At 43.3% G+C, this 10,904-nt stretch overlaps 1 protein-coding gene across 1 annotated transcript in view; it reads left to right on the top strand.

The window, feature by feature from the left end:
* The first annotated feature begins 746 nt into the window (after positions 1-746).
* PPIL1 (peptidylprolyl isomerase like 1) overlaps positions 747-10,904 on the top strand; it is a 15,299-nt gene continuing 5,141 nt past the window's right edge. Inside the window, exon 1 of the mRNA XM_004379412.2 lies at positions 747-928. Within this exon, the coding sequence (XP_004379469.1) occupies positions 775-928 (154 nt within the window). The 5' untranslated portion in view covers positions 747-774. The remainder of the gene's footprint in view (positions 929-10,904) is intronic.

Below are 10,904 nucleotides of genomic sequence, written 5' to 3'. Positions count from 1 at the left end.
ACCACTGCGTCACCAGGGCTCCATAGGCTATACAGAGTGGATTCAGTTCTCATATTCTTGGAGCTTAAAGTTTAGTGAGTGATGGAGTGGAGGAGAAGACATCTGTCCTAGTCTCTTACTTCTTCCCTGTCCTTAGCAGTACTAGGAGAAAAAAAAAAACGCACTCATCACATTGGGTAGGTGCAAAGGTTTGATCAGATTTTGCCTTTGTTGCACTCCTTTCCAAACACACACAAATTGTACTTTTTTTCATTAAAAATTCTTTTGAATAGTTAGTCATTTACGTGGTTCAAAAATAGAAAAAATTTTTAAAGGTATTCATTGACAAATCTTCCTCTCCTCCCTGTCTGATCTACCCAGTTCTCGCCCCCATGCATGTATAAATAAATATGAACTGATATTTTAATGCCCTCATTTTTTTTTAATCTGTAAATTAAGTGGAAGTTGTTGTGTTTTTTTTTTTCTAATTTATCAGTTGGTTGTATTGGTTTCAGATGACCAAGGATTTACTTTTATATATCAGGTATTAAGATTTTGACTTACCTTCAATTGTTATTTTGCTTAAAAGAAGTACCAGGAACCTCTGCATGTTTTACTCAAAGGTGACATCTCTGTTCATTTTACTTGAAGTGGGTTGTTTTCCTTTGCTGAACATGAAATCCAGTGGTTGTCACAATCTCATGACTTAGAAGGATCCTAGAGTAGTCCTGTGATATTCTTGTCTGCTGTACCTTTGTTCTTGACAGGAGCTGTGCTCTTCTCTCCCCCTACAGCATGGGAATCATTGTGCTGGAGCTGTACTGGAAACATGCTCCGAAGACCTGTAAGAACTTTGCTGAGTTGGCTCGTCGAGGTTATTACAATGGCACCAAATTCCACAGGATCATCAAAGACTTCATGATCCAGGGAGGTGACCCAACAGGGACAGGTACCGTTAAGCTGACATTAGTTTCTGATCTCTCACTCTGTCATAACTGGAGGATAAAGCAGCCTAGAACTTTCCTTTGTACATATCAGGGACTGGATTGGTGACTACTCCTGCCCTCCCTAGCACACACCATTCCCCAAACACCAGTACCAGTTGCCATCAAGTCGATTCCAGCTCATGGCGACCCCATTTGTGTCAGAGTAGAACTATGCTCTGTAGAGTTTTCAGTGGTTTATTGAAAGGCACCTATGGGTGGACTTGAACCTCCAACTTTTCTTTCGGCAGCCAAGCGTGTTAACTGTTCGCACCACCCAGGGACTCCTCCCCAAACACACATACATGGGATTGACCAGAAACCATCTTTGAACCCTGGACTTTTTAGAGTTTCTCATAACTTCCATGTATTGCTCACTAAGAGGAAATAATATTTGCCTGCATTGTAATGATCCATAGAGTAGTCTGGTCAATCAGAAGTAAAGAAAGACATCATTTTCAGTGTTTTGGGGAAAATAAAATATTGAGTTCTTTCACTGATTCGTTTATTTAACAAATATCAAGCACCTACTTTGTGTCAAATACCATTCTAAGCTCTAGGGATATGTCTGTGAACGAGAAGATAAAATTACTGCTCCCTGTAATGGAGGATAAATGTGTGAGGATGCATTTTTGTAGAATGATCAGAGAAGTCCTCCCTGAGAGGAGGTTATTGGAGCAGAGATTTGAATGAAGCACGAGGATGAAGCTTGTGGCTCTGAAGGAAGAGTATTCAGGGTGGAGAGAAGAGTGAGCATAAAGGCCCTGAGGCAGGAGCTTGCATAGGAGATGATGAAAACTTTGGGTTTTATTCTGAGTAAGGTGAAAACCCTGGGAGGGTTTTGAGCAAAGGAATGACATGATCTGACCTATGCTTTAAAAAGATCACTGGTTGCTGGTTGGGGAACAGCTGTAGGGGCAGGAACAGAGTAGGGGACCCGTTAGGAAGCTGCTGTAGTCATCCAGTCTAGAATAAATGGTTGGACTAGGCTGATAGTAGAGAAAGTGGTGAGAAGATGGAGCTGGTGGGATTTGCTGACAGATTGGATGTGGGATGTGTGAGAAAGAGATGGTCAAGAATGGCTTCACAGTTTTTGACCTGCATTTACTGAAATGGGGAGGGCTGAGGGAAGAGTAGGTTTGGATGGGGAAGATTAAAAATTTAGTTTGGACACATTAAATTTGAAATACTTACTAGATATTTAAGTAGAGATGTTGAATAAGTAGCTTGGATGTATGACTGTGGAGTTCAAGGAAAGGCCTGGATGGAGATAGGAATGTGGGTGTTTGGATGGGGTGTATTAGTGAAACTGGTGGGTGCTGACACTTCTCTCTGGGCTCTGCTTTTTCTCCCTGTTAATGTTAAAATCTTGGTAGCCATCATTCTAGACAGCTTTCTATTCAGATATCTAATTAAAAGGATGGATGGATGGATAACTAACTACATGGAAATAACGTCAAAGAATAGGTTGTGTCATGGGTGCTATTGTTTTTAAAATAAAAGGTTATTATATTTAACTTTCCATATATTTAACAGAAAAATTGACTTCCTTCTGTGAAAGATGAGGGGATTCATACTTAAATTTCTACTCATTCCTATCCTTTCTCATCTGTCTTTAGTCATCTAGCGCTACTCTAACAAGAATACCACAAGTGGATGGCCTCAACAAAGAGAAGTTTATTCTCTCACAGTCCAGTAGGCTACAAGTCTAAATTTCAAGGCATCAGCTCCAGGAGAAGGCTTTCTCTTCTCTGTTGGCTCTGGAGAAAGGTCCTTGTGATGCATCAGTCTTTCCTTGGTCTGGGAGCTTCTCTGTGCAGGAACCTCAGGTCCAAAGGACGTGCTCTCCTCTCGGCACTGCTTTGTTGGTGATATGAGGTTCCCACTCTCTGCTCTCAGGAGATAAAAGGTGATGCAGGCCACACCCCAGGGAAACTCCCTTTACATTGGATCAAGGATGTGACCGGGGTAAGAATGGTGTTACAATCCCACCCTAATCCTCTTTAACATAAAATTACAATCACAAAATGGAGGACAACCACACAATTCTGGGAATTGTGGCCCAGCCAAATTGATACACACATTTTTGGGGGGACATAATTCAAACTATGACGTCCCCCCACTCTCAGTTTTTGCTATTTGTTTTATTTTTACTTTGTCAGAGTTGATCACATTTATTTTTCATTCTACACTCCTCATTCTTTCAGATGCAGTATGGTTTCTACGTTTCAGTGGATTCTGTGCTCACCACTAGGCTTTTCTGATCATGAGTGCTAGAGAGTAGAATTAATTGTAGAATGGAGAGTTGTATTTTTGAACTCATTCATGTTGAGAATTTCTGCTGTTACCTTTATACTTGACAAACGACATGACTGGGTATACTCTTCTAGGGCCACAGTCTTTCCCTCAGATCTTTTTAGATAATTCTGTTCCATTTCCCTATGGTTTTCAACATGGCTTTGGAGAATTCTGAGACCAGATTTACTCCTTCCTTCAATTCAGGGAAAATTTTTTGTGTTATGTTTCTGAATATTTTCTCTGTTACACTGATTGAATTTTCTGTTTCAGGAAACCAGTTATTCTTTGTTTTGTCACCTTTGCCTTCCATATCTGTCACATTCCCTTTGATTGGGGGAGATGATCGTTTTCCTTTTTCCCCAGCATCCACTGAAATAATCTCAGACCTTTACTCTGTGCCTTCTTTAATTTTCAGTCGCGTCTGTTCTTTTCCTTGCTAATATTGATTTATTAGCTCTGTATTGGTGTCATCTGATTCTCGGTTTGTTTCCTTAGCTCTGCAATCTTTTTACCACATTCTGTTGGTTTATTTCTTGTCTTTGGGCCCTTGTTTTATTGGATTCTTATTTCTACTGAGTTCTTCTGAAGCTTGAGACGGCCTTGGAAGAGCCACTTTTCGGCACTCTTTTCTCCCTGACCGACTTCCTGAGGTGTTTTTTTTTCTTTCCTTCCCTACCTCCTTTCTTTCCATTCTTCCTTCTGTTGTGGTATATCTGCATAGATCCCGTGCCATTTCTTTTCATCTTATCCATGCTTAATGTCAGCACCTATATTGTCCCAACCTTATATTTGCCCATACACAGTCTTAAGTGGATTTTCCTTGACACTCTACTCTCCCCACTATCTGGGACCAGTTGTCTTCCCCACTCAAATGCTAGCTTACTTTCTCTCCATTTTACTCCAGCCTCAGGCAGGGGTGGGAGGGAGAGGGCTCGAGCTCCACTTATGCTTGGTGAGCCTCTTGGGAGAGAGCTGGCCTCTGGCCTGTCTCCCAAGATTCCATTAAAAGCCCTGTCCCAGGGCCTCCTCCATTTACCAGGGATGTCTTTCTACCCCCAACCCCAGCTCTAGGCAGTCCCTCCAATTTGACCCAGTGCCTAGGACAGCGGCTGGCCCTGGTGGTCTGCTCTGTCACTCCTGAGCATCTGGGCATATGCAGGCTTCTACCGTCAAGGGCTTTTCCTTAACTTTTTGGGGCTGCCCATTCACTACCTCTGTACCCATTCACTACTCCCCAAAATTGGAGAGTATTTGAGAGAATTCTCAGGATGCCACTCCTTTCCTGATTATTGCTTTCAGGCAGTGCAAGCAGAATCTTCTATTTCATTCCTTGGCTGACTCTTTTGAGATTTTTTGGAATAAGTTTGCATCCCTTTCCTTATTTGGTTGATGATGGTGAATTTTTGGCTTTTTAAATTTTAATTTTTTTGTGTTCCCTTCGTCAGGTATTGAGAGAGGCAGAGTCTAATGCTGCTTCTTCACTTTCTTTATCTAAAAGGGTCCTGTCAACACTTCACTGTCCTTCTTGCCTGTCTTCTTCCTCTCCCTCTCATTGTTATAAAATAAATTTTTAATTTATAACACCAGTGAGCTGAGAGAGAGAGTCCATGATTATTGTTATTGTTATTAGGGGCCATCGAGTCAGTTGTGACTCATAGCGACCCTATAGGACAGAGTAGAACTGCCCCGTAGGGTTTCCAAGGAGCAGCTCGTGGATTTGAACTGCTGACCGTTTTGGTTAGCAGCTGAGCTCTTAACCACTGTGCCACCAGGGCTGCAGTCCATGATTAGTGTACAAGAACTGGAAGTGACCCAAAGGTAAGTTGCTCATGTCAGAGCTTCCCTATATTTCTGCAGTCAGTTCACAGTCCTTCATAATGTCACATTTCCATGATGTAATTTTAATGAAATTGAATCACTCAAAAGATTTCCAAATAATTGCCCCAAGTATGATGAATAATTGATCTAAGCCTGCTGGCAGGTTTGTAGTAGAAGGAAAACGGGAGTTGGGCCCTCCTGGGTTACTATTTATGTCTGCTAGCTGATTAGGTAACGCGTACTTCGCTGAACATCTCAGATGGGCAGTGTGTGGCATCCTGGGCTCTTCAGGTGGATGGATGTACCATTTCCATCCCCAACTGTCCCTTATTCTAACTACTCTGGACCCATTCTCTCCATGGTCTTTCTCTGATACGTCTTTGCCAGATCTTTTCTCAATTCAAATACCCTTTGACTTCCTGCTTCATGTTAAGCCATTTTTCTTCCTTTAAATTTCCCTTTGTATCGTAGTTAACTCTCTACTCTGCTGGCTCTTTCCTTAGCTCTCTGAATGTCTTTTATCTGTTTCTGCTAACTTCTCTCCCTCTCCTGCACAAAAGACATGGACATTCTATTAAGCTCTTTAGCTCTTCCTGCTCTACACTTAGCCCCAGAGTGCTCACCATCTGTTGCCAGTGCCGTGATTAATTATATGCTGGTTAGTCTATGTATCACTCTCACTCTGATTTCCTATCTTCTCTTGGTATCCCCAGGAACACCTGAAGTTTAACGTGTTGAACCGCAAGCTCATTGTTAATTTTATTCATTCGGTGGATATTTGCTAGGTGTCTGCTGGGCGTCCTATGCTATTCTAAGGCCTGTGAAGAGTACTTAAGCATTAGAAGCTAAGGCATTGTTTTTCCTTGCAGAGCTCCCAGCTCTGCCAGGAAGACAAGATATTTGCTATATGAAACAACTGTAAAGATAGGCGAATGTATGGTGGTATAGTATGGATTTTATATATTATATAGGTTGAAATAATTCGTAATAAAGGAAAAGGCACAGTGGAGTGGGATTAGAGTGGGAAGGAGGCTTATTTTGAGCTATGCCTTGAGGGAAATGCAGACTTTTAACTCTTGGAGGCCAGGAGAAGGGCATTTTGCATCTAGGAAGAAGAATGAGCCCAGAGCAGAGGCATGAGTGAGAGGCATATAGAGGTGAGGGGGTTGAGGGGATGCTGCTACCCCAGGTGTCAAGTCTTGTATGCTGAACTGGCTCTATGAAGACCAGGCCACAGCTCCATGCCCAGGACAAATGCATCAGAGATGTGATTTCTGCCCCTATAAGATTCAGGAATCTCTGAACTGCATGTTGAAGGGGCAATAAAGGAACAGTTTGGGATAGAGTGCACAGAGTGATAGGAAATAAGCTTGAGGGGTAAGAGGAGCCGATTAATGAGACTTCCAGCCAGAGGCGTTCGGATTTGATCCTGTTGTTGTTAGGTGCTGTTCATTCGATTCTGACTTGTGGCGACCCCGTGTGACAGAGTAGAACTGCCCCCATAGGGTTTCCTTGGCTGTAACCTTGACAGAAGCAGATCACCAGCTCTTTCTCCCATGGAGCTACTGGGTTGGGTTTGAACCGCCAACCTTTCGGTTAGCTAGCTTCATTCATTTTGGATTCTTGAGTCAAAGATAAGAAAAATGTATTAGGAAATTTAATCCATCTGTGGTATATGGCAAGGTATGGGAGTGAAGAACAGAGTTGTGGAGCCTGCTGGGTATGGGTTTGAATCTTGGCTTCACATGGACACTTACTAAGTGTAGACAAGTTATGATACCTCGCTAAGCCTTCTCGTCTATAGCTGAGGGGTGTGGTTATTGCATCTCAGAGGACTGTCATGAGTAGTAAATGAGCTGATGATTGAAAAATGGTCAGCACAGGCTTGAAACAAAATAAGAGGCCAAAAGAGTGTTTGTGGTTATTTATTATTAATTTTGGTTGTTAATTCATTTGGCAAATATTTATTTCACTCCTCCCGTGGTCCAGGCATTGTTCTGAGTGCTGGGGATACAATAAAAACCAGTTGCCGTGGAGTGGACTCCGAATCATGGCGACCTCATGTATGTCAGAGTAGAACTGTGCTCTGAAGGGTTTTCAGTGGCTGAGTTTTCAGAATTAGATTGCCAGGTCTTTCTGCTGAGCTGCCTACGGGTGGACTTGAACCTCCAGCCTTTCCATGAGCAGCTGAGAGCATTAACTGTTTGCATCACCAAGAGACTCCTATAGTAAATAAGAAAGCCCTCATGCAGCTAGCTCTGATTCTAGTGGGAGAGAGAGACAGTGAACAAATAAGTACATAAATACTGTCAGGTCATGACAAATGCTATGAAAAAAATAATGTAGCATAAGGAGGTAGATCAGGGGCTCTCAACCTTGGCACTATCATTTTGGACTAGATAATTCTTTGTTGTGGGGGGCTATCCTGTGCACTGTAAGGAGTCCCTGGGTGGCACAAATGGTTAAGCTCTCGACTATTAGCTGAAAGCTGGCAGTTTGAACCCACCCAGAGGTGCCTTGGAAGACAGACCTGGCAATCTGCTTCTGGAAGGTCAAGCCTTGAAAACCGTATGGAGCTGTTCTACTCCGCACACATAGGGTTGCCATGAGTCAGAATTGACTCAACAGCAACCAACAGCAATACCCTGTGCACTGTAGGATGTTTAACACCATCCCTGGCCTTTATCCACTAGATGTCAGTAGAATCCCCAGTTGTGACAACTAAAAATATCACCAGACATTGCCCAGTGTCCCCAGGGGGGCAAAATCACCACCAGCTGAGAACCGCTGGAATCAAGAGTGAAGGAGGTGCTGTTCTGGATAGTGTGATTAGGGAAGGCCTCTCTGATAAGGTGGCATTTGAGCAAGCTCTGAATAAAGTGAAATAGTGAGCCATGAGACTGTCGGGGCAAAAACACTCCAGAGAGAGAATGGCAATCAAAGGCCTGCCTTAGGCCAGGGTGTGCTTAGCAAAAAACAGCCTGGATACCAGTATGGCTGGAACAGATGAGTGAGGGGGCAAGTGGCAGGAGATGACGTTGGAGAGTTAAGTAGCAGGACAACAGATCATGGAAAGTCTTGTAAGTGATGCTGAGGGCTTTGGATTTTGTTCTGAGGGCAATGAAATGTTGTTAGAGAATTTTGAGCAGAAGAGTGCCATGGTCAGACTTGTTTTAAAAGGATTCCCCTGGCTGCCATGTGGAGAATAGACGAGTGGGAAAGGGAGAAGGCAAGGTGGAAGCAGGGAGACCAGCTGGAGACTTCGTTGTTGTCAAAGCTAAGACCGTGGTAGTTTGTTCTAGGGTGATAGCAGAACCAAGACATAGTTAGAACTTCAGGAGATTTATTGGGGTTAACACCTGTGAGAGAGAAAAGACGAGGAAGCAGGAGTTGGAAGGGGGAATGTTAGATAGTAATGCAGGTCTAACACCTGTGAAAGGAGAGGGGGAAGAGAAGGAGCCAGCAGAGGAAAATGAGCTGCTGCCAGTGAAGTGAGAGGAACACCAGGAGAACGAAGAGTCCTGGAGACCAAGTGAAGACAGTATTTCAAGAAGAAGGGGGACATCACCTGTCAGATGATGCTCATGGATCAAGTAAGGTGAGGCCTGAGGATTGGCCATTGATTAGTGATGTGGAGGTCACTGGTGACCTTGACAACAGCAGTTTCAGTGGCTTGATGAGGGCAGAAGTCCGAACAGAGAGCACTGAAAACAGAATGGAAGGAGAGGAAGTAGAGATACCAAGTGTGGACAGCTGTTTTGAGGACAGTTTTTCTTAAAGGAAAACAGAGAAATAGGGGGATACTTGGAGGGTTTGGGGTCAAGGGGGGTGTTTTTGTTTGTTTCGTGTGTGTGTGTGTGTGTGTGTGTGTGTATTTTAAGGTGGGAGATATTAACTGTTCATATATTGATAGGAATGATCCACTAGAAAGAGAAAAATTGATACGAAAGAGAAGAGAATTGTAGTTGCAAAATTCCTTAAAGATGAGTGGGATTAAGTACGTGTTGGTGGGATAGTCATATGAACAGTTTATTCATACATTGTATTACTAACATGGTCGTCACTGGTAGTGCGGATGCACTCGGCTGCTCACTGAAAGATTGGAAGTTCGAGTCCCCCCAGAGGTGCCTTAGAAGAAGGCCTGGCAATCCACCTCTAAAGAATCAGCCATTGAAAACTCTATGGAGCACAGTTCTACTCTCACATGGGGTCGCCATGAATCAGGGTAAACTTGACAGCAACTAGTGGTGTGTGTATTAATAACATGGGAAGGAAAGTGAAGGGTATACATGTAGGAAGGGAAGTAGATTTGGTGGGGAGAGCATGTGAAAGTTTTCTTTTGAATACCTCCTTTTTCTCAGTGAAATAAGAAACAAGGTTCTCAGCAGAGCGTAGGGAGTATGGAGTGTGTGGTGGTGGTTTGAGGAGAGAGGAACTGGACTAAACCCAGGCAGACTGGCTCCCAAGCTAGCACTGTTAATCACAACCTGTAGGTTAGTTGTCCCCTGAGCATTCCCAGCCCCCTTGGACCATGCTCAGGTTACCTCAGTTAAAAGGATTTATCATCACCGATACTTACCGGGTGTTTGCTTCATGTTACACACTAAGTGGTTTCCATGCATTATCTAATTCTTGTAACAATCCTATGAGATGAAGGTACAGCTACTACTGTTCCCATTTTGCAGATGAGGAAACTGAGGCTTAGGTTAAGTAACTTGCTGAAGGTTACACAGCTAGTAAATGGTGAATCCAGAACTAGAATCCAGCTTTCTCTGACCCCAAAGGCAAGTGAGGAAGAGAGAACTCCCTCTAAAGAAATGCAGAGAACTCCCTCTAAAGAAATGCAGAGAACTCCCTCTAAAGAAATGCAAGGCCTCTTGGAGAACTGTAGTGTTGTTTCCTGTGGTAAACCAGATAGATGTCTGGCATTTGCCCTCGTGATCCAATGGCAGATCCAGTAGTCTGTTCTCCCCTGCTATTCTGTTACTAGCAAAGTGATTGTATCAGTTAGGAATGCTTTTGGCTGCAAGTAACAGAGAACTCAACTACAATGACATAAATAGGTTGTTTTTTGTTTTCATATAACAAAACTTTTGGAGGGGAGCAGTTGCTGGCATTGGTTCAGCTGTCCAGCAGAGTTTTCAGGGACCCAAGCTTGCTATAAGTTTCCACTCCACCATTCTTAGTGTGTTGACCTCTGATGTCAAACATGTTGCCTTATGATTGCAAGATGGGAAAAGGGCTATGAGTGAAGGACAAAGGAATGTGTTTATCCCTTTTTATCAGGAAAAGCTATAGCTTTCCCAGAAACTTTACTGAGCAGCTGTTCATTTATGTCAGTAAGTCAGAATAGGGTCATTTGGCTACTCCTAGTTTTTTGTTTTTGTTTTTGTTATAGCTACAAAAGAAGCTAGTTCTTTTCTCTGAGGTTGAGGCAGGCAGTGGAGAAGGGGGTTGGGAATGCTTAGGGGACAGCTAACCTGCAGTGTCTGTTAGAGCCTCTCTTGCTAGAATAGGGGCTTTGATTGATTCGTCAGTCATCCTCTGGTGTGAGTGCCCCTACTGGGAAGAGCCCTTATGTGGGCCTCTTTATGGATCACTGGCCCACCTTGGGCTGCTTTGGGGCCGGATATTAATCCATGGTTTTATCAGCTGTGGCATGGAAGAGGTGGGGATGAGGAGCACCAAGTATGGTAATCTTTGTGTAAGAGACCACTCTGCACATCTTAGGCATCTCTCCAGTTCATTTTTGGAGGTTTCTACCACATCAGAGGAGGCAAAAGTTCTTGGGGATAAGAAGAAAAAAAGTATATATACATAAATTTT

This window comes from Trichechus manatus, unplaced genomic scaffold (genome assembly GCF_000243295.1).
Source record: "Trichechus manatus latirostris isolate Lorelei unplaced genomic scaffold, TriManLat1.0 scaffold00065, whole genome shotgun sequence".
Taxonomy (NCBI): Eukaryota; Metazoa; Chordata; class Mammalia; order Sirenia; family Trichechidae; genus Trichechus; species Trichechus manatus.
This window is presented reverse-complemented; position numbering and strand designations above follow the sequence as displayed.